Source organism: Pagrus major, chromosome 2 (genome assembly GCF_040436345.1).
Source record: "Pagrus major chromosome 2, Pma_NU_1.0".
NCBI classification, from domain to species: Eukaryota; Metazoa; Chordata; class Actinopteri; order Spariformes; family Sparidae; genus Pagrus; species Pagrus major.
The window spans coordinates 3,958,129-3,982,532 of record NC_133216.1 but is presented as its reverse complement, the minus strand read 5'-3'; the positions used below and the strand labels follow the sequence as shown (position 1 = coordinate 3,982,532).

Genomic DNA, 24,404 nt, shown 5'->3' with positions numbered 1-24,404 from the left:
CCTCCTGCTTACTCATCCTCAGACTTTGAGTTGTCATCTCTTCAAAGGCTGCAGAGTGTTGATGCCCAGAAGCTTAAAGCTGCTCAGTATTTGATGAGAAAAAATAAAAGGATAGGACTGAAAAGTCCTATATTTGTAAAACAGAAATGTAATTTTCTGTGTCCCATAAGTAAGTTAGCTCTAGGCTACAGATGTCATCACAAAGACATTTTTCCAAAAAAAACTTTTTTATTTAAATGTACGAGAAAGAAATGTAAGATGATTCAGTAATACCAAACGAAGTTCAATTATGAATAATAAATGTTCTCTGTTTCGCCTATGGTTTATCTTTGATTGTAGGTTAACATGCGACCAGAAAAAAAGCAAGTGTCTCTTTTCATTTATGAATTGCTGAAGCATTATTCTTATTGACTTTGTTGTCTTTTCTTCAGATATTTCAGATATTTGTGCAATGTCAGGCTAACAACATAATATAAATTTATTTTAATTATACATTTTCCGGGATACAGGTTTAATTCTAATGTTTTACAAGATTAGCAAGAGAAGATGTTCCTTTATTGATCCCCCTTGGGAGAAATTCACAGGTAACACAGCAGTACAGAGGGAAATAAGAAGCAGCACAAGAGTAAGTCTCAAAAAATAGAGACAATAATAAGGAGATATTGGAAAGAATAAAATAACAATTTGAATAAAAATATAATAAAATATAATAAAAACTATTAGAGTAGAGATAAACATACTATATACAGTAACGGTCCTTGTGTATACATGACGTATGCAATATATAATAAATGTGCAATGTGCAGGGTTCCTGAGATAATAAATGACAACAGAACAAAAAAAAACAGTCAGTGTTTAAGTGACAGTGAAGTGTATGGTTGAGTCCTTAATCAGTGGAGAAAGCGATTGACCTAAATTGTGAATATCATTCATGAGCTCTGCTCCTTTATTCTACATGTTAAACTATCTCAGAATGAGTCACTGTTTTCGTCGCCACACAGTGATGGCCTCATTAATATTTAAACAAACACCATGTTTGGAAATGACTAACAACAACAACATTTCTCACTGTGACTGTAATGTTTTCCTTTCAGCTTTTCATCTCATTTCCGCAAAGTCTTTTACTTTCACGCCAACATTGATCTTTTGTTTGTTTTGGTTTTTTTTTTACGTTTTTCTGAAACACTATAATCCATTTGCATTCATACCAACCCAGTAAGCTTTCATTAAGAGTTTCATCTCAAGATCATTTTATAAATACTGATGATTGGGAAATATTGATTGGTGTAGATTTTTATGCTAATATTAAAATACCAAATACTGAGCAAGTAGCTCATGGTGTGCTTTATTGAGACTGATTGTGGACAGTGAGGGATAATGTCTTTGTAGTCATTTCAGACTCCCAGACCTGAATTAAATTTTTTTAAAGTCTTTTCGGGACATTAGCAGAGCAGGTGGGGTTGGCAGCAGTGGTAATAATCCTGTTCTTCTTTCCACTTGTCTGGCCATTTGAGCATATCTAACACATGGAGAATCACAAAACTCTCCCGATCATCAGAGCAAACATTGAGCAACTGCATTAAAAACTGATAAATAATTGAAACAAAAGCAAGCAGTGCAGTGAGAAACGTCCAGTCACCATGATTAAAACGATGTCATCTGTGATGATCTATGAGTTTCATGTGATTCTCCTCTGAATTTGCAGGTCAGTGTTTTGTTTTTTGATTTGGATTGCAATAACATACCTTTCAATAGAGGCTGTGATGTTGGGATGTAACTCTTGGACTCCCTTGTCTCTCCAACAGCGATGATTTGGAGGAGTCAGGTTCTTTACACAGCAAACAGCAGCCTGATTGACGCACAGATTCATCCTTTCATTACTTCATCACTTCACCAGACATGTCTCACTCTCCTCTCCCACAGCATGCCGCTTACAGCTTCCTTTAACAGGCTGCCATTAGCACTGCTTTACCACATCATCCTAAAACTCCACTACCCAGCATCCATCCTGGCAAGGGGTACAGTAAACTTCACTACACTTCATGTCTATCCATTATTCTTTCGCTGTTCTGGGTTATTTTCAGTCTCATCTTTGCCTTCATGTCCATCTTTTATTGAATGACATTTCAGTGAACTACATACAGGAGGTATTTCAGTGTATGTTACAACATTTTAAAAACTTCATTGATACAAAGACTGCAGTAATGGCAATTATAGTTTCTGTCGTAATCAGTATACCATTTTTGACTTCTGCTACTTTAATTTCAGGTTTTAACAGCAACCATTTTTAAATACATTTGTATTGTGACAGTCTCATCATGTCTTTCTAGGCCACAAACTGTGACACAACTTTTTGCAGTGCTTTTCCTTTATACTAAAAGCTTTTTACATAACTCACTTATTTATACTTAACCTATACTGTATAATAATATACCTATGGAAATAAGACTAAAATAACTAAGCGTTAAAACAACGACAAACTTCTCATTTTAACATTTCTGTCTCATTCTTCACATCCTACTCATCCCATCTTTATCCTGTCTCCCATGACATGTTTCTTGTATCTACATCCACCCAATTATTCTCTCTTCTTCTAACCTACCTTCATCCCTCTCCTGATCAACACATCCTCTTTTCCTTCATCTGTTTTGATAACTCCCCACTCTCTTGCTTTTCCACCTACTTCTCCCCCTCAGACCATGGAGACCCAGATGGAGGAGTGGTATAAGGAGGTGGGGCAGCTCCAGGGGCAGGTGGCCACCATCCCGGTGCAGACGCAGATCAAGGAGACGGTTGCCGGTCGTCAGGCCGCCGTGGAGGCCAGGATGGTGCGTCTGATTGAGCCGCTGAAGGAGAGACGACGCATCCTGCTGGCGTCCAAAGAAGTTCACCAAGTCGGACGAGACCTAGAGGATGAGATTGTGAGTATGACGGTTGTCGGTCAACACACACTGACACACACACCCAATCACACTTACTTTACCTTTGTTCATGTAACAACCTGGTCTCTAAGGGGGAAGTTCACCCCCAAATAAAAATACACGTTTCCTCTCAACTCAATATTTCTTGTGGGACTAGACAGGTTTTTATTTAATCTCTAAAATTTAAGATGCACACTCACATACAGAAACATTCACATACAGTACACGAGGTGTAGATACAGTAAGCACACACACAAACTCACTTTTACTGCTTTGTGTTATGTTGTTGCTGTTGTAGTTGTGGATCCAGGAGCGCCTCCCGATGGCCATGTCTCAAGAGCACGGTTCCACTCTGCAGGCAGTCCAGCAGCTCATGAAGAAGAACCAGGTGAGACCATCAGAACAGTGATTCTAACTGAAGCTTTAACCTCATACGTAACGAAGTTTGACTCCCGCTGTTGATACACTTTTACCACAAAGCAAAGTCAAAAGCACAAAATATGATGTGGAAACCACAAGTCCTAATTTATGCCTACACTTTATAAAAGTACAAGTCCACCTCCACTTCACATTTAATGCCTCTACTGCAGACACTTCAGAGGGAGCTGCAGGGCCACAGGAGCAGGATCGACGACGTCCTGGAAAGGGCGGGGATCATCGCATCCATACGCAGTCCTGAGGCCAACTGCGTCAGGGCAGGCCACGACCAGCTGGCCCAGCTGTGGGGTCTGCTCTGGGCTGAGACTGAGAGGAGGCAGCTCATCCTGGATGCCATGTACCAGGCCCAGCAGTACTACTTTGACACGGCCGAGGTGGAGGCCTGGCTGAGCGAGCAGGAGCTGCACATGATGAACGAGGAGAAGGGGAAGGTATGTGTGCAGTTGTCTGAAAGTTGCTCTGCATTTCTATAAAAAACAACTAAAGAATTGCTCTTATTTGTTTAAAATAAACTGTCTGTTAGTCTGTTATCATCTGTGAATAATTTCCTCTGTCCCATATATTCATCTAATTTTGTTGGATGCTAATCCTCTTTACTTACTGTAGATTTACACGTAGAGGCAGGATTGAGCATTCGTGCTGTGTGTGTATTATTTTTAAACTGAAACTCTTCCTTGTGTGTGTCGTTTCCTCCTCCCACCAGGACGAGCCGAGCACACTGCAGCTGCTGAAGAAACACTTGGTCCTGGAACAGACCATTGAGGACTACGCCGAGACCATTGGCCTGCTGTCACAGCAATGTCGACAGCTGCTGGAGATGGGACATCCGGACTGGTGAGCATGTAAACATACACTCACAGCACCTAACAGAGATTATCTGTCGCCAAAAAGAGACAGAGAGAGATAATGGACATAATGTGCAAATATAGACATTGGATGGTTCGAATCAAATCAAATCAATTTCAAATCAGTTTGATTTGATTGGATGGTTCGAACCTACAGTATGATTTGTTTTTAGAAAGAATTATCAAACTTTTTTTTTTTTTGGCCAATTTTGACATCCCTTAAAAAGTATTCAGACGTGGTCAAGCCGTTCAGTTGTTGTTCAGACCAAACATCAGAATGGGGAGGGAGTGTGGTCTATGTGACTTTGACTGTGGGATGATGTTGGTGCCAGAATGGATGGTTCGAGTATGTCATAACCTGCTGATCTCCTGGTTTACACTACAGCAGTCTCAAAGTTTACAGAGAATGGGTCAAAAACAGAAAACATCATGTTAGCGCAATATGATGGATGAAAACGTTAATAAGAGAGGTCAGAGGACAATGGCCAGTCTGGTTCAAGCTGACAGGAAAGTGGGATAAGGCGTGACAAGAGTGCTATACAGAAGAGCAACATCCCTGCTTGTGATGAATCTTGATTTCTGCTGCCACATGCAGATGGTAGGGCCAGGGTAGAGTGTCCTGCCCAGTATAAGAAAGGTGTATAAAGTGGTTTCTGAGTGTACATTGTATGTTGTGATTTCAGAAGCATCATCGCTCACATCCTTTTAACTCATCATACCTATGTGCCCGTTGCTCACTGTGTCTTCTCTTTATACAGCGAGCAGATCAGCAAGCGTCAGTCGCAGATCGACCGTCTGTACGTGTCTCTGAAGGACCTGGTGGAGGAGAGGAAGAGCCGTCTGGAGCAGCAGTACTGGCTTTACCAGCTCAACAGGGAGGTGGATGAGCTGGAGCAGTGGATCGCTCAGAAGGAGGTGGTCGCCAGCTCGCCTGAACTGGGTCAAGACTTTGAGCATGTCACTGTAAGTGTGTCGACAGATGGAGTGTGCAGATGAATAATAGATTTGAGAAAAAATGTTTCAAAAGTCACATGTTGACAACATCTTTAGTTACATCAAGTTACAATGGTTACAGCAGCTAGTAAGTCTTCCTCTATGCACTCTGTGAATGAGTAACTTGCCTGGAAGCATATGGAGAATGATGGATGTTCATTTACTAACAATATAAATCAAGAAACATGTAAATCATTTCAGTTGCTATATTTCCTCCACCCTGCAACGCCTTAAGGTCCTACAGGAGAAATTTACAGAGTTTGCATCAGAGACGGGAAGTGTGGGGCAGGAGCGAGTGACGGCTGTCAACCAAATGGTGGATGAGCTCATTGACTACGGCCACTCAGAGGCCGCCACCATTGCTGAATGGAAAGATGGGGTGAATGAGGCCTGGGCCGACCTGTTGGAGCTCATGGAGACCCGGGCACAGATGCTAGCTGCTTCACACCAGCTTCACAAGTTCTTCTCTGACTGCAGAGAGGTAAGAAACCTGAGGAACATAGCTGAGGCACAACACATGGATAGTGCTTTATACTATATTGTTTAATATTAAATGGTGCAATTATACCACTTTACTATAGATTAGGAACCAGACTGATCTGCTGAGAAGACCTGGTATAAATGCTTCTAAAATGAGGAGATTGATTTAGACTGATTCCACCCACATTTATTGCCTTCATGAATGTAAAGTTTTAGTGTCATCATTCAAAGTAAGGAAATATTCAGTGTTTCTGCCCTGCAGAAAGTATTTTTAATGTAAGCATTATTATTTTTATCAAATGTTTAAGATGATGATACTATGCAATATTAAAAGAAACTGTTGCTGAGTACAACTTGAAAATTTCTCAAGAAATTTTGCTTGTGCCTGATGATGTAAGTAAATATAAGTAGAACGAGAGGGACAAAATGGCTGACAAAAAGACCGCTCAATGAGTTGCCAGCCATGGATGTTAGACTGCGCCTAGTAGTACCTAGTAGTACTCATTTACTACAATATACTTACTTAATAAAAGCAAAGGTGGGGAACATTAAATATTTGAAAGAATAAATGAGCAGAAAAAATTTAAATATACTAAAAATTGTTGGTAAAGAAATAAGCTACAGAAAATATACTGTGTGTGTGTGTGTGTGTGTGTGTGTGTGTGTGTGTGTGTGTGTGTGTGTGTGTGTGTGTGTGTGTGGTCTTGTGCGTGTCTGACTGTCATTGCGCCTGTCACTGTGTGTTAGCTCACTTAATTTCATAGGAAAATACTTCCCAAACTCCTGCTTGTCTTGAAATTATAACTCTTACTGGCAAAATTTTACATCCTGAGCGACAGGAGAAGTTGCTGAACGCATTGATGTAGAATGACAGCAAGTTAGAAAACTTTTGCTGTCAACTTTACTAAATAATTCAGTTCACATCCATAAAATCTGAAAAGGACCGAAAATGTACTGAAACATAAACTGAGATTGCGCGTTTTTGTGTATGTGTCGGAAAATCTGCAGTACTAGTTACGCACTGAAAAATCATGCAGAAGAATCCGTAATAATAAGTACTTTGAATAATATATAGTGTGTGATGTACTGTTTACATCAGGTAAGAGGAGGGTATACTTGCTCAGTGGCAGTTAAACCTAAAAATCAAAAGAAATTGTTTCACAGTTTGGTTACTTCTTTACCTGCACAAAGAGGCATTACATAAAATACAGACATTTCATATTGTGTTCACACATGAAATACTTCTGCACTGCTTTATGTCCCTTGTTTTTAGGTTTTGGCCCAGATTGAGGACAAACATCGAAGGCTGCCGGAAGTTCGGGCTCGGCAGGGCAGCACTGCCAACACCAGCACCCTGCAGAGACTCCTGCACAGCTTTGAACAGGACATACAGCTGCTGGTCACACAAGTACGGCAACATGCACATGAACAGACAGCATATAAAATTACCTGCTTCAGAATTCACTGACCTCAATTTTCATGCAGTGCAGAATCACAACAACTAACCTCAGTGATATTCACTCTGTAAAGGTCCACAGACCTTAAGCCTGGGCCTTACATTCATACAGACACGAGTCGGCAGTGATAATTATGAATCAGTAAAATAGAAGTAACGATTACTTTGTTTTCATGTCTCTCCATGTACTCCACAATGCCCAATTGACACGATTAAAAGACTGTCCACACCAAGAAAGATAACAATAACAAAACATAGTGGTTTAAAAATCGTTTTAACTCAAGTGGACAAGTCCAAACCACAACTACGTGACGAAAGATATCGTTGAGATCACTTTCAAAGTGATTTGTTGAACGAAAGAAACACTGAGAGAAAATCAGAATCTATCTGAATTTACCGATATATCCATTAGCTTTATTTTAGGGATGTTTTTCTACAAAATAATGTTGCAGGAATGCGTATAATACTTGTTTCTAACTGTAACCGTCCTCTTTTATGTTAGCTGATTAATTAGGTGGCAAATTACACATAAAAAATGTCATCTTACCAGAGAAATAGTTTGTTTAGTCTTTAATGATGTCCTCATTGACGATCGCTAGGATAATTGATGTAGACTTGTGTATGACCAATATTTGTCTGTGTGCATTTGACCACACCGCTTGTAAAATTAAAGTGGATTCTCCTAATTCTTCTCACCTTTGAAGAATTTTGTAAAAACAAAACTTTCAGGGTTTGTTTGTTTCCCCAACGTACACCAATAATAAGTCATATATCCAATATCCATTGTCTGAAGCTGCTGACACAGCTGGAGCATGCAGCCTGGCAATAGTGTTTACAGAATGATATTTAATCAGTGTGGATGCTCACACTGTTATCAAAATAGTTATTGTTGAATTTATCATTCTTGCTGCGGACAGACCTTGAATTTGTATATTTAAATAAGTTGAATTTAATATATATTTATGGTAAAAAACACTGAAAAAATTATTTGTGAGTCATGGCAAAATGACCTTCTTACTCTGCATTTAATGTAGCTTTATCTAGTCTCTGTCATGCACCTAGGGAGCAGAAATAGTGGTACATTTTTTACTGAAGAAGATGCAAAATCACAGCTGCTCTGTGTCAACTCCAGTGACAGAGCCCGTACCATTTGGCCCTGACCAAACCCAGCTGTCAGAGCAGCTGTGTTTTGTGCGTCATCTGGAAAACAAACTCTTTCTCTTTCCATTTTTTAACTTCTGTTTCTTCCTTGTTCAGCTTTTGTTTTCCTAAAATCTGCTCCCCCACTCTGCCAGGTGCGTCAGCTGCAGGAGAGCGCGGCCCAGCTGAGGACCGTGTACGCCGGCGAGAAGGCCGAAGCCATCGCGTGCCGCGAGCATGAAGTGATGCAGTGCTGGAAAGAGCTGCTGACATCCTGCGAGGAGTGTCGATTACAGATTACCACTGAGACAGACAAGCTAAGGTTCTTCAGCATGGTCCGAGATCAGATCATATGGATGGACTCTATCATCTGTCAGATAGGGACTGGAGAGAAGCCCAGGTATCTACACTCCAGGAGCAAGACAACAAAATATCTCATTATAGGTCTCTCTGAGTAACTTACCAGTCCAAATTTTGTCACGTATGTGTACGGCAGCATTATAGTTGATATTAAGATGGACTAATTTATTTCCTCAAAAATGCAGTGAGGAACCACCATTTAGGGTTGGTGTGGTATAATACGGTAGCCATTTGTGTTAAAAAATCTGCGGTTCCTGCAGGGACGTGTCTTCAGTTGAGGTGCTGATGAATTATCACCAGAGTCTGAAGAGCGAAGTGGAGGCTCGAAGCCGGAGCACCCTGGAGTGTATCGAGATGGGCAAAACGCTGCTGGCTGCTAGAAACCCAGCAGCTGAAGAGGTGAGATGAGAGAAGTGATAATTATTACAAACAACATGAATTATTGTTTGCACTACATGTCCTTTACAAAATTCCTTACATTCACTCAAGATGGCGCGGGTGAGACCAGATGCTTATAAGCTAATCTTTGGTGGGCCAAAAGTCCACTGCACATTGTATTCTGCTCTGTGTTTGTGACAAATAAAGACCCTTGAACCTTGAACCTTATGTTGACTACTGACCACTCACTTGCATCACATATTTCCCATCCTTATGAAAAGCCTACTCATCAGGATGACGCAAGACCTGTTGTGAATGCTTGAATTTCACAAAGAAATGTATTATAAAGTCATGGAAAAGTTTTGACTCGGCCTGAGGAAAATAGAATAATAAAAACAAGTACTGAACTAAGACTAAAAACTAGGTCCCAACTAAATATATAAAATTATAGTGCCTGGCAATATTCTATACATTGTTAGTGCGAGTTATTTTAGCACTAATTTTGACTCTGACCCCTGTGATGCTGTATATCTGATGTTGCTGATTTTGATTGTCAGATCAAGGAGAAGCTGGAAAAGGTGGTTGCTAAGCAACATGAGCTGTCTGAGAAGTGGGACAAGCACTGGGAATTCCTACAACAATGTGAGTACACACGCATATACGCACATACACAGACCAAAAATTAGACCAATTATATAGACAGATACACATAAAATATAAATGCATATGTAATATTCAAGATAAGAGTGTCAAATTTAAGAACTGATAGAATTTTCTTATTTGCTTATGAACATTTGTTCTTGTTTCTCCTCTCTTCTGCTCAGTGTTGGAGGTTCACCAGTTTGCCCAGGAGGCGGTGGTGGCGGAGGCATGGCTGACTGCTCAGGAGCCTTTTATCAGCAGCAAGGAGCTGGGCGGGAGTGTGGACGAGGTGGAGCAGCTGATTCGTCGACACGAAGCCTTCCGCAAAGCCGCCGCCACTTGGGAGGAACGATTCAGCTCACTGCGACGACTTACCACGGTAATATCATCATTATTGTGTAAATACCTACATAACCTGGCCAGAATAGGACAGAGTTATAATGCTGAAAAGGCAAAGTTGTAAGTTCTGAAATACTATAATCACTGGTTTAAAGCTGAGTATTTCCATTAAGGAAAAATCAGTTTCCATAAAGTATTCAGTAAAGTTTTGTTTTTTATTTCTGCAGGTAGAAAAGTTGAGAGCAGAGCAAAGTAAACTACCCCCGACCCCTCTGCTGGGTCGTAAAGTCTTCCTGGACCCCCAAGATGCCTCACCCAATCAAATCGTCCTGCCCCGACTCCCAATCTCCCCCGTAACAAGACAGACCATTTACGAACAGAACGAAGCCAGCTCTCCTCCCTCGCCTTCACCTGCCACGCCTACACCCTCTCCTTCGTCTGTGGCTCGCCGGCTGGGCTCAACAGTTGCTAACTACACTCCGGTGATGAATGGCTCCAGCTACCGACACACCCTGGAGGCACGTCATGGTGGTGTAGTGGGTGTGGCTGCTGGACTAGGCGTGCCCTCACCTTCCTCGATTGCCTCAGTTGCCACAGCGGCCATGTTGGTCTCAGCCAACCAGGCACGAGAGAGCACCAGTGTAATGAAGGATCAAGCAGTAAAGACAATGAGTCATCTCCAACCAGTACAAGCAGCGAAGGCACTGGAGGCGAAATCGTCCCCGTATCTAAGGCAACCTAAAATCAAACACTTGGATGACGCAGTGACACCGCTGCTTGTGGCCAGCCGGCTAGAGAAAGCGAGGGAAAGGGGGAGGGAGAGAGAGATTATGATGGGAGAGATAGGGACAGAGAAAGCGGAGGTGGCTGTGATGGCTGAGGTGGTGCTCCAGGAGCCGAGGGAACGCCTGCACAGCGAGCCCACCAGAGGGCCACGGGGGTCCAGGACTGACCCATTAGGCCACGCGGAGCCGCAGGTCCAGACTCACACCCACCACAGGGACCACAGGATAGAAAGGCAGCTGTCCAGTGAGCAGTTGATCCAGGCACGCAGGGACGAGCTGCCACAGGAGGTGTGGAGGGAACACGCTGAGAGGCGGGACAGAAGGACGCTTGAGAGGCAAACGTCCAGTGAGCAGGAGGGCCACGGGAGCCACGAGGGCCGGCGGAGAGAGAGGGACCGACACCGGCTGGAGAGACAGGAGTCCAGTGAGCATGACACTGGGAAGGAGCACTCAGACAGACGCTCAGCAGGAGGGTGAGACTTTGAGTGTACTAACTTGCCTTTCAGGTTCTGTTGTCTGTCTAATCACAATCACTACATCTGCTATCTGTCTAGCGGATTGTCATCTCGTTTTAATATCCAGACAGCAGCAAGTTATACAGCAAATAAATACATGTTTAGTTAAAGAGATATTTTTTGATACTTTGGAGATGAAATTTAGTGTATATTTCTGCTGAGCACTATAAATCATGAATGTTGGGCATTGATTGATATTTTTATCTAAAACTTTTGATGTGAACTCTTATGTGATTCTCTAAATTGCATTTTTTTATACAGAGAGAAGAGATCCACCCTTGCAGAAATTGTAGAGCAGCTGCAAGAAAGAGAAGCAGCACAGGTCTGGACATTTGTTTATTTTGCATTCCATCCAAATATAGTGTTTGCTAATAGTCATAGTATTTATTTGTGTTGTATATTTAATAAAAAAAAAAAAAAAACCTTCCAGCCACACCACTATACAACAATCATTTTTCTGTAAAAATCACTTAACTTCTTGGCGACGATTTCTCTAGTTTGCAAATTTAAACATATTGGACGTTTGACCATCTCAGAAAATGAACAGTGACCAACATCTCCTCAAACCTTAAGAACAGTTACATTACAAAAGGCCAGATCACAGACTCACAGAGATTTTGAAACCACGAGCTTAAGTTTTACTGACTCCATCACCTCTCTCCACCCTCAGGCCCGTGGTGAGGTGCCCCGCCTGCCTAACGGGTTACCAGAAAAGTCTTCCCGTCCCGAACGGCCTCGAGCTCGGGACAGACCCAAACCACGGCGCCGACCTCGACCCAAAGAGCCAGGAGAGGCAACGACGCGGCGATCCAGGTCTGCTCCAGCCCAGAGCAGCCCGGCAGTGCCCCAGCCGCCGACACACACCGCACACCATGAGGGCTTCCTTTTTCGCAAGCTGGACATCGAGAGCCTGAAGAAGAGCACCAATAGGTGGGTGTTCAGGGTCATAATGATGAGTGTAACATCTGGATTAGCAGATGATAGTAATCAGAGAGAAGGAGGATGCAAACTGGTGTCATGAGTATCAGACTTAAAGAATTCAAATTAGAACATGTGAGGCGTCAAATAGTACTTGAAAGTAATGCTTACAGTTTAATTTGGTACTCCAGGAAGGTTTCAACTTTCTCAGAGTAGCAGGTGGGTGGAGTTTAACATAGTAACTCACATGTTGGCAAGTATAAGTTATTTTTCACTAAAAATGATACAGACATGACTTTCACATCCCGACTGTTGTTGCTACCTGCTAAAAAGTTTCTTCAAATACTATTTGACAGCTGTCTGATTGTCATGACATCACTGCCCCCTCTATTTACTGAATCATGACAGGGGCATGACTCTAGCATGCTAAGCTAACAAGCTCACACACTGTGCTGACACTGCGTGTGACATGGTGCATGACTGTCACCGGTGCAAATGACACATGATGCCTCATTGGTTGCCCCAGTGTGTAGGTCAACATGTCAGAAGAAATACTAAGCTCTAGATTTTCTCAGCAGACGTACTGCATGTCTTTATAACCATGCATACATTAAGGTTTACACATCTTTAGATTGAAGGGATGCAATTAAATTAAAATTTTTACCTGTTCTGTTTACTAGATAAAGATTAAAGATGTTCACTGTCAACGCAACAGAATTTGGTTTGGCAGCAGCATATTTACAAATTCATTCAAAAATGAAAGAAAGGAAATGTACACTTTAAGTATACTATAGATAAGGGGTATTTTGTCAGTCTCTATGTGCTTCCCAAGTATTTGAACATTGATGAATTTGTTTCCTGTGATGGACAGAAATATTTAAGTCACATTATTGACATTGAACACACTGAAAAAGTTTAGCATTGAAGAAGCAGTATATCACTAATTGTTGTGTTGTTTGTTGTATGCTCTCAGCATTGTCTTCAGTCTCTAATATAATTCAATATGATCATTTTTTTTTACCTCTGCCAAGTAAGTTATGTTTTGTCCGTTTCTCTGTTTGTTGGTGGGTTGGCTGGTTTGTTAGCAGGAGTACATAAAAACTACTGAATGCATTTCCATAAAATGTGGATGGAGGATGGGTCTCAGCCAGATAAGACCCCAGTTACTTTTGGTGTGGATCCGGATAAAGGGATGGATCCAGGATTTTTTTTCTCACTTTCTTTAATATTGTGACATTTATTTATTTGTTGTTGTATTTAAATGTTTTTTTCTTCCGCAACACAAAGAATATGATCCCATCTGCACTGTTGTGTTGTCCTAGTTGTCGGTTGTTACAGATCTTGGTGAGCTTAAATTCTGGTTAAGCCGCTGAGGGCTATGGAGTTTGATATTGAATTAGTCTTGATTGAATTAGAGAGGACTGTTGGGCTTTGGCAGAGGTATGCATTCTACTAAGTGCCATTCTAGTTTTAACTGCAGCGGTACTGCTAATTTATTAAGTGGCACTGCTAGCTTTTAAGCTTGTGGTTGTGTAGTTTCCTCCACAATAAAGTAATCACTATAAAATAAAAGTACAGAAGCAGAACTCTAAACATTAGCGTATCCCATTGATAGTGGCACCAGGACACATTTCATTACTCTCATCTCAGGCTGATGCTTCTGAATATTTGATGTATGTCATCTCTGAGCATCAGGATCAGAATGTGAAGTCATATGAATTAAAGCAGCAACCCGTAGAAATCTTCCCGCATGTGGAAACATCATGCATGGCGCTTACGAAGCCTCCTGATCTAACACAAGCCCACAGAATGAAGCGCAACAGCAGACTGGCTGGCTGGCTGATGAATGCCTTGATGAATGAAGGTTAGATGGAGCTGTTGATGGCCTTGACACACACACACACACACACACACAAACACACACTACCTAGCTTCCACAGATGACCGCCCTGCTTCCTCCTGAGAGACACCAAAGGCAAAGTCTCTCTCTGCACTGCCCTCTAGTGGCTGGGTTGACCACGCACAGCTAAAAGCTCATCCCCTTCCAGCTATGGATGAGTCCCACTCACGTGCGCACTCAAGGCAATGGATGAATGTCTCGTATGTACATGCCCTGTTATGTACATGGCAAGGTAAAGCATAATCCTGAATGGCTTAAATCTGCACAAGTGTGAATCTCCAAACAGCTCCTTGTTTGGCTCCTCAGTATGCTCTCTTTAAGCTTTATGTTAAACTCTGATTGGTGGAGAAGATCTGTGGGGCGGGCCTTTTTCTCCAACACTGAGAAAGAGAGGATACAGTTGGTCTATGAGGAAGGATTGAGATTCAACCTGTCTCTGTTACAAAGCTTACTATTAAAAGGCACTGAGATTGTTTATGTGCACATTAATATTCTGGTATTATTCAGGATAACCAAGTGCTCTTTATAGTAGGATAGGGTGCATGTGAACGGTGTTTACTCTTTATATTACCTGATGAACTAAATTATATTGTGGAATTAAAATTTGTCAGTCAGTAGCTTTACAGTAAAGTTCTTGTGGTCGAGAGCTGTCATTGCTCAGTTGCTTATTAAAGATTTCTTTTATCGGCCTTTTGAAAAGCTGAAACATGTTACTACGGTTTTCTATCCATATTCTAAAATAGAATAATATCTACTACTGTAAAGAAAGGTATGCTCTGAACACTTTATTTTGATAAAGATAAAAGATTGATCATTTAGTTTGAATTCAACAAATGCACAACAAATGCTCCTATTAGGCTTATGGTGCAATAACAGAAATTTTGAAAGTGATTTTTCTTTTGACAACCAAAGATTTCACCACATTTCTCTTACGTTTTGCGGCGTAAACAGGCCTTTAGACAGCACCTCTGATTGTTAAATGCCTGGAAAATAAAGCACACTTACTCTGGGTCAACTAACTAGCTTTTTCAGACCATTCCACCATTTACACCAAGTGTGTAATTTCCTATTAGTCTGCCCCTAGCAGAGCAACAAAACGCGTGACATAGCACAGCGTGAGGGCACGCATTCGCAAAATCAACAGTGGGGAATATTCACCTCCTGTTCACTTTCATTCTATGTGAGCAAAGTGGCAAATAAAATTTGCATTTGCATCTGGTGGCAAAGCAAATTTGCGTCTTAGCTTGCGTGGATTTCAATTTTGGTAAACCTTGACCAGCGAAGTCGTTGCCACAAACAATAGCAAAGACGTATGTGTGGTCAACCCCTCAGATGAACTACAAACCAGCAAACTTTTAGTTCTGTGTGCCTCAAATCCTGCAGTCTATCAGAATGTGACCAGATGAAGCTGCCAGAGCAAATAAAACATGAGCTCAGCAGATCCGTCTAGTTCCTGGGCTGCCATAAGATAAAGGTAGAAAGTTCAGTCTTTTTTAGTCAAACTAGTGTTACTAAAGCCAAGAACATTTGGTTTCATCATTAGACTTAGCCTATGTGGTTCAGAGAGTATGATATGAACATATCTGACATTTCCATCTGCAAGTATGAGTCTTTAAAAAAAAAACACTGTCCCAGAAAACTGAATCTTGTTAATATTGTTTTTTTCATTAACATCCTCGCCCTCAAATCACCTGATTTTCCATTGAGATCACTTCATCCTTTCTAAATTTTAACCATAGTAACTGGTAGCGCTAATATTAGCAGTGTAGACACCTTATCACATGCACCATTTTTAGTTCAGAGAGGTATTAGAAATCGGGATATGAAGCTGCACAGACAGCTTGCTCTGAATAATACCTACACCTCGGTGTAAGCTATTAATTTGAATGCTGTGTGCATGTAAACACGCTCACACAAGGAAAAGAAGCATGACCATGACTTTAATGTGTGCTGCTGCCAAAATGCCATTTAACCAAACTCTCCCTCTTTTCTTCTCTCTTCCTTGATGCTCCTGGCTGCTCCTCTCGTCTCCTCCAAGGTAAGTCATATATAAGCCCCACACACACAGACACCCAAACTGTACGTAGCCTCCCTCCGCATCCCTCCATCCCCCACCTCCTCCGTACGTCCGTCTGTCTGTACGTCCGTCCGTCTGTGTTTGTTCAGCAGTGTGTTTCCTCCTCCCTTCTTGGCGCCGGTCCATCCCGCCTACCTACCTGTCTGCTCTGGTCAGGTGAGTGAGGTGTTAGCTTAGCAACAGCGACTCTGCAGCTCTTCCTGACTCCTCCCATCTCCCCCCAACCACCACCTTCCCTATACGCCTCCCCTCCACCTTCCCCACCTCCTCCACTCTTCCTCCCCCCTCACACCTCCCCGCTTTCCCACACCACAGCAGGTCTTGGGTCAACCTGTACTGCGTGCTGAACAAAGGGGAGATGGGTTTCTACAAGGACGCCAAGAACACCACCACGCCCTATAACAATGAGCCGCTGCTCAACCTGTCCCACTGCCACTGCGACGTCACCAACGGCTACAAGAAGAAGAAGAACGTCTTCACGCTCAAGTGAGGATCTTTTGTCGTAGTTGTTTGGCACATTTGTGATTTATTAGATCAAAAACCTTCCACTTAGCATTAGTTTTCACTTTTTATGACCTGTTCTTACCTACTCCTCTTACTTATCACACGTCTAGTCCAACTTTGATCACCAGTGACTCATGAGTTTTCACTCTCTCTCAACAGTAGCTAATCTTAAAGGACCTGTGTGTAGGTTTTAGTGGCATCTAGTGGTGAAGTTGCAGATTGGAGCCAGTGAAAAACCCTTTGTCTCACCCTCCCCTATGGTGGTGGCTAGAAACACGAAAAATGCCCTCTATAGGGTCGGTGTTGTCGTAGTCCACAGACCAAGACTCTCCTGTTCAGGAGGTCTTGGTCTGCACCAGGGTGCGACTGACTGCTTTCACACCAGCCCAAATACTTCAGTTTTGACCCATCCTTTTCCTAGTCTGTTTCTTGTGATTCCTCCAACTTTATGGAAATACCATTGTAAAATGCTGAAGTATCCCTTGAATTGTAAACAGTATGTGAGCCAGCACATCTTTTCTAAAGTTATTCACCAAACGTGTTTTGTATTGCCCTGTTTGTAAGCTTGATTCTTCTCCTCTTATTGCAGAACGAAGGATGGCAGCGAGTTTTTGTTTCACGCAAAAGATGAGGTGAGACATTCCCGTGTTTTTATTTACATCTCCAAAAAGCTGTGACTTTATTTTATAAATAACTTGTGTGACATACAGAAACATCAGCTGACATCTGTGATCCCCCTTTTCTTGCAGGACGACCTCAAAGCATGGGTGAACAACATCACCGCCAGTATTACGGAGCACGAGGAGATTGCCAAATGGGGTCAGCCCCAACCAACTACCTCATCCACCGACGAGGGCACGCGCCGCGACGGCAGCAAGGCGGACAACAGGTCAGAGCGAGGCGGCTCAGACCGGATCGAACGAGCAGACAAAGAAAAGGAGAAAGAGAGAGAGAAGGAGAAGGAGAGGGAGAGAGGTGAACGCTCAGAGAGGTCAGATCGAGGCGGGAAGTCAGACGCGAAGCGCTCGGAAAAGTCCGGTAAGAAAAAGTGAACCAGGTGACGGATTGGTCAGGAATGAAACGTATAAACTCCGGATAGGAGGCGGGGCCATAGACTGGTAGTGAACGCCCCCCTCCTTCTCTCCGCCTCCAACACTGTCAACAAAGCGGTTGTGTTCGGATGGAAAGTGACACACAGGACAGAAGGATTGACCCAGGCTCGCTCATAGGACTGACAGGACGGATTTGGAGCAGGAGACATCTTTCTCTTTCTCTCTCTCTCTTCTTCTGTGTCTCTGTGAGAACACACAGAGTCACTGACGCTCCGCCTGCGTCCCTGGTGGCTGTTTCAGAGAACTGCAGAGAGAGTTTTGTGCTGCTGAACCCCGGGCAGCGGTAACGTGAGAGAGAGACAGGACATGTTAACTCAAAGGCTGTTACTGATTGCTGGTAGTGCGATAAAACGTAGCTCATTCTGTTCCATGTTTGTTTTTTTCTATGAGATGAGCTGTATCTGTATGTATTTCTCGTCTGTCTGTCCTATCTACTGTATCTATCTGTCTGTCTGTAAGTCAAAGACATCCTACACAATGTCTTATTACTCCGCGGAAATCGAAAGAGAATGAAATTATGCCAAAATGTTTTACAGACATACAAACTTAGAAAAACCTTTTTGTTAAATGTTTTCTCCAGTTTTGTCCGATCTGTCTCGAGGTCTGGCCGTGAAAAAATGTGGAATTTAAAACTGGTTTTACTTTGATATCGAACACATTCATCCAAACTCACCATGGATGAATCAACACTGATAAACAGCTACAGTAGTGTGCTGATTCTAGGAAGGTGCGAACATGATGATTTAAGACGAAAGAAGAGTAGATGGCCAACCAGGGTGACAAACTTCAAAATAATCAGGTGTAAAAAAATCAATGAAAGCCGAAATTATTGCTCAGAAATTAATAGAAGCTTGACATTTTGACCTTAACTCTGAAATTTTATTGAAATGTTCTCACATTATAGGTTGAAATCTGCCAACGAATAGAAAGCGGAGCAGCTTCCTTTTGTTTATAACGAGTTTATTTAGGATTAAAGATTTTCTTGTGAAGACTTCTTTAAGACAGATGGGTCAGGGGATGTGGCGGAAAGACTACAGGACAGTATGGTCACTGCAGCCACTTGGACAAATGTATATTATAAAATCATATGTACAGTTCTTGGTTCAGTGATCAGAACAAGATTTTAATAAATCTGATGCTAGACTCTGGTTCCCAGGGGCCTCATTCGTCAAAATGTTGTTTAATTTAATTTGAATTGATGTTCAGATTAACAGATAAAACAGCAAAAAATGATTTGGGTAAATATTTTGGGTAACTGTACAGGCTAAGATTTAGGTTTTGATATCTCAAAGGAAATTTGTGAAGTTCATCGTCAACTTTCTGATTTTACCATCAAGTTCAGTTATACATAAATTCATAAATTACATGTTTGGCTTTGGTCATAAGCACAAAATCCTGCGCCTGGCACATTTTTTGATGAATGAGGCCCTCGGGCTGAAAACAGGCCGCGTCTACTCTTTTATTCTCTTACAACATCAAACTACTCGTCAGATATTCTCTTTGATTTATTTACACAAATATGTTGCATCCTTTTTTATACGGAAATCAGAATATTTTGTTTTTGTGTGTATGTATGTGTATGTGCGTGTGTGTGTGTGTGTGTGTGCGTGTGTGCTGCTGCTCTCCGCTCCCAGGGTCTCCATAGCTCTCAGGTTATTTATGTTAGTGTGTGCTTACCGTGTGCTTCACATGTCAATATGTTTGTCCCCTCAGACGCCACCTCAGTCTTCCAGACATGTCCGATCATACACACACACACACACACAGACACACACACACATACATACACATACACAGAAGAGTAAAAGTCAGCAATGTCAAATGTCATCAAACTGTCCAGATCAACATCCCATCAGTGTAGAGTTAAACAGGAATGAGTGAATGAATTTAAAGTGAATGGACTGACACACTGTTGAGAGGCAGGATATCAGACTGACCAAATATTTAGTAAAAAAGGGGGTTAAACTGTCTGTGAGTTGTGAGATTGCATGTTTTGCTTGGAGAGAAATCACTCGTCACAAGAAGCTCGTCTTTGCAGCCCGCTGACTCGGCATCCACACATCGGTTTATGTTACATTTCCTGTAAACTCACCACGAAGCCATAAACGACAGGGGAACAAGGGCAAAAGGAAAGAAAGGAGAGAATTGTCTTATAAACTTGTAAATGCAGCTGGGGAATTTTGGGAAAACTGGTAGGAGCATCCTGATCAGTTATGGGTCAGATAGCATTTAAAATCCTTTTTAAAATCCTTTCAAATAGAAATGCTGTTTCAGTACCACTGCTACTGTATGAAAACTTGTTCATTTCAGTTCTGGTATTTTCTATTCTTTAGTCAAAGTCCAGCTGAAACAACAAAGTACGTGTCTGCTCTTTAAATGGCCCCTTGTTTTCCTTTGACAAAAAAAATCAGAAACCAAAGGTAAAAATTTATATTTTGTACATTTTGGTTTCGTGATGGTGCCCCCTTTTTTCACTTTAGTTTGTTGAAATACCCTTTGTTCCCCGTCTATGTAGATGGGGAACTTGTTTCCATATAGCCGGTCAAAATGTTTCAACCATATGTTAAAGCACAAGACAATACAAGACTTTGAAAAAAACCCCAGCTCCATTCAGGACTGTCAGACAGACCTGGAAAGGCCCCAGAGAAAAGCTCAGGGAAGCAGCTGTATGGTGCTCTTAAATGGAGGTTGGGGCGTGGACAGACAAACATTTGCAAAACCAATTAGTTTGCCTTCATTCTTGAAGTCTTTTCTCTTATTATAAACAAAAAAATACAGTTTGAAAACACTCCTCATCAAGAAAAAATCGTATCTTAGCTTGTCCAAGTAAGTTTTCTAGTGAGTGACACAAAGGTGAGATTTACGCTTTTCTCAGAAGTGTTTTCAAAAAGTGTTTTTTGGTTTTAAAACAGAAAAGACTTTAAGGATGAAGATCAACTGGTTGGTTTGACAAATTTGCATCTGGCTAACTTCCCTGTGTCCATTAAAGATCAGGGTACAGCGTCTTCCCTGGGCCTTTCTATGGGGCTGGTGTGGTCCTGATGTTTCAACACCATTACTGATAAAACACTGTCTCCCATGGCTCATAAGCTACAGCACATGTTTGCTTATTTTGTGTCTTATCAACTTGCTGCCAGTACTGGAGCTGCCAGCTGCTTTCAATCAAACACAGACACAGCCCTCCAGCTGCTGAGATTAAAATTTAAATTGAGATTTTCTGGCATTTCCCCAAAGACATTTCTTTAATAAAATAAATAATACAAAAAAGTTTGACTACAAAAAGGGATGACTAGATGTGATTTAAATTGGACTTTAATGAAAAAAGTTTACACCTTCCTCTATGAGCAGGTGGTGTCCATGGCTGTAGATCCCAGGAGTCTAATATAAGTCTATATTTGCCAGGTTAATAATTTCTCTGTTTCCTAACAGTGTAATATGAAGTTATAACAGTATTATGTTAACTGGCTGTTTTTTTATGTTGTACTTTATTTACTTAAGGATTTTAAATTCTGTCCTGACCTGTTGGTCCGGTTTGTGTTTTTCATACAACATGTCTTCAGAACTGCAACTTGTTTTATCTTGTTTTATTTCAACACACTTTATGCATCTAAATTAGGTGTGAATGCCAGATCAATGCAATCATTTACATGCATGTTGGACACAACAAACAAGAGTTAAAAGAGGTGAATTTTGGTCGAGCAAATCTTCCACGTGTAAAGTGACACAGTTACGGTCCTCGGACGATGAATCTAACGGCGTGATAAAACGACACACTTTGTTACTGTAGATACACACAGGACAAAACACGCAGGGTACAGCTTACAGATAACATCACAAAATATGTTATTTGAAACATTTTACACAGCAGAAACATCCAGATATGTGAAAGTCAACATTGTTAACATCATGACAGGATGAGCTCGTAGGTACCCTGCCTGTCTGTGTGTGTCTGTGCTGTTCTGTTCACATCAACCTCAGTCTGTCGGCCGAGATGAAATGACGAATAAAATACCTTTTGGTTTATCATTAATGTTTTTATAGTCAGTGTTTTCTTTTCTCACTGGAAATGAATGTACATCCCCAATTCCAGAAACAAGTTGGGGCACTGTGTAAATAAAAACAGAATACAATTCCCGACAAAGGTTTTACAACGTTACAACACTATCACCTGTACAGGTAATCAACCTGTTTACCTGTGAAATGATCCCTAACAGGTGTTTTTGGAGCATTTCACAACTTTCCCAGTCTTTTGTTGCTCCTGTCCCAACTTGTGTGAAACAGGTTCATCATCCCAACTTTCTTGGAATCGGGGTTGTAGAGCTTTGTTGTTGAAAATGTGTCAGTTTGGATGCACATTTGTGTTCGCTTCCGCTCTCTAGAAAAGACAGCTTGTAGATCATAAGATAAAACTTTCTAGTAAACCAGGAATAAGATAATTAGAGTTTTTCGTTGGCAGTAAGAGGGTGAAATCTTTACTTTAATAGAGGGAAACAGAAACATTTCTCAGTCTGATACCATTCAGTCATTCATAGTTTCAGTCTCTGACATTTTGCATCTTGTACACCAAAACCACACAGTAGTATGCAGTAATATGGAGTATAATTTATGAGTATTGTTGAGGGGGTTGTTCAGGATTTAATATTGTTAATGTTGATGATGATGATGATGATGATGTCCATGGTAGCAATGAACTGAGACTTATGCAACTTCTTCTTTGCACTAGGGACGCTGGCCTGTGGCAGAGTTGAGGCCTGATTGTCAGTGGTGTTGGGGATCCAGCAGAGAAAACAGTTATCAGGTTAGCAAGAAGAAAGTTTTATTTGAAACTGCTGAAGGTCAGCTGTTTGGGCTCAATTTTAACGTCACAGTTTGTGCAATGCCTGTGTGGGTTAACATGACTGCAAATTCATGCTAGAGCTGAAACAATGACTCAATTAGTTGATTGGTTGATCAACAGAAAATATTAATTGATGTGGTGTGTCAAAACAAATAAGGACAATGAGTGTCGGCCTGCAAGTTTCATATGAGGAGCTTTAAAGGAAAGCATCAGTTTTCTAACAAAATGATGCTGTGTACAAAAAATCAATTTAATTATCCTATGGAGCATTTTTAAAATAATGTTACTCTTCAATGAAAACATTGACTATTAGATGGTGTATGTGGATGAAATGCTTACTGAAAATGTTATGAGTGCATAGCCTAGAGGTTCATTCACAAACAAAAATCTTGATGAAACTGCACAACATTGCTGAAATAGAAAAATATCATCAATATCATACCTGTTCAAAGCTTTACACTTAGTGAGGCTCCATATCTGTTTGACATTTCAGCATTAAAATCTGCAACTTTGCAAAGTTCATAAGTTTAATTTAAAACATCAGGATTAGTTCAACATTTAATTTGATTATTTTATGCACTTGGCATTATCTTTTTTTTTTCTTTAGCAACACCAAACACAACATAGGTCCAGAATGTCTTTACAAATGTATTATTTGTTTTACTATATTGAAGCTCCAGATCAGTCGGCTTCGCCACATTAAGTCAATTCAGTCACCATCAGTACATCAGCTTTCACTTGAACTCACCTGTCTGCAGTAAACAAACCCACTCCACGTGTGCTCCATGCAGATTTAAACAAACAGAATTATTTCCAAACTTCCACCAGCCAGAGATAATCCAGTGCTGCGAGTGAATACTGAATATTTGCTGCCGTAGTTTCTCTCCTCCGAGGACCCCAGAGCACCACTGTCTATCTGCCCTCAGCCTGTCAGTCTCTCTGTATGCCTGCCTAAAGCAACCTGATGTACAAATGTATTTGCTCTGAAGTATTTTCTGTAAAAACAAAGAAGCTTATCCATGTTGACACTGGGAAAACTGCCCCTTGTCTTCATGTTTAACTTTGTAGAGTCTGTGTTGAAATGAGATTTGTACCATAAGCCCGGTTGAATCCACACCTCCTCCATGCAAACACATCAGGACAAAGACGTTGCATGAATGATATAGTCTCTATTATGGTACTGCTGTGCATGTCTTGAGTCCCATTCCTCCACTATGCAATCACTGTAACATACCAACACAAACTACCAACATTGAAAAGGGTGAATGAGTGAACCAACAATGTATAAAATGATCAGAATCACTGGCTCTGTACAGTTGTTTCTTTGACTTGATAAATACAAATTGTGATATTAAAGGTTAATGTGTGTGTGTCTTTTTGTGAAGCAGATAAGTGAGGTCTGGGGTCTTGCAGGGAGTCTTTGTGAGCTCCAGGGGGGGCTGCAAAGTGAGGTGCAGTTTAATTTCTCGTGTATTTCATTTGATCAGAGTTAGCACAGTGAATGTATTAAGGGCTGTTATTGAAAGAAGCCACTCGTTAGTTTGTGTCAGCGAACTCCATTTCTAAACTTACTGACTACTAAATAAGTCCGAGTCCTAAGTCAGTCATAAAGAAATCCACAGCCCAGCAGCATGTAACAATTCAAACAAATCTCTATGGGCTTGTATAGGCAACCTAGAGAAACAGGGAAAGGCTCATTTTTGCTCACATGTGGCCAATAAAAAACTAACTTAGACACGGATACAACAGATATTCTTAGCTTTT

The 24,404-nt window shown here is 41.3% G+C and overlaps 1 protein-coding gene across 1 annotated transcript in view; it reads left to right on the top strand.

Moving 5' to 3' along the window:
- Positions 1-17,743, top strand: part of sptbn4b (spectrin, beta, non-erythrocytic 4b) — a 61,818-nt gene extending 44,075 nt beyond the window's left edge. The window contains 17 exon segments of the mRNA XM_073486969.1: positions 2,697-2,921; positions 3,220-3,309; positions 3,512-3,790; positions 4,063-4,193; positions 4,963-5,167; positions 5,433-5,678; positions 6,951-7,085; positions 8,429-8,673; positions 8,861-9,032; positions 9,569-9,653; positions 9,836-10,032; positions 10,220-11,250; positions 11,554-11,614; positions 11,963-12,222; positions 16,503-16,673; positions 17,281-17,323; positions 17,441-17,743. Coding sequence (XP_073343070.1) covers positions 2,697-2,921; positions 3,220-3,309; positions 3,512-3,790; positions 4,063-4,193; positions 4,963-5,167; positions 5,433-5,678; positions 6,951-7,085; positions 8,429-8,673; positions 8,861-9,032; positions 9,569-9,653; positions 9,836-10,032; positions 10,220-11,250; positions 11,554-11,614; positions 11,963-12,222; positions 16,503-16,673; positions 17,281-17,323; positions 17,441-17,743 — 3,879 coding nt within the window.
- Positions 17,744-24,404: the final 6,661 nt, after the last annotated feature.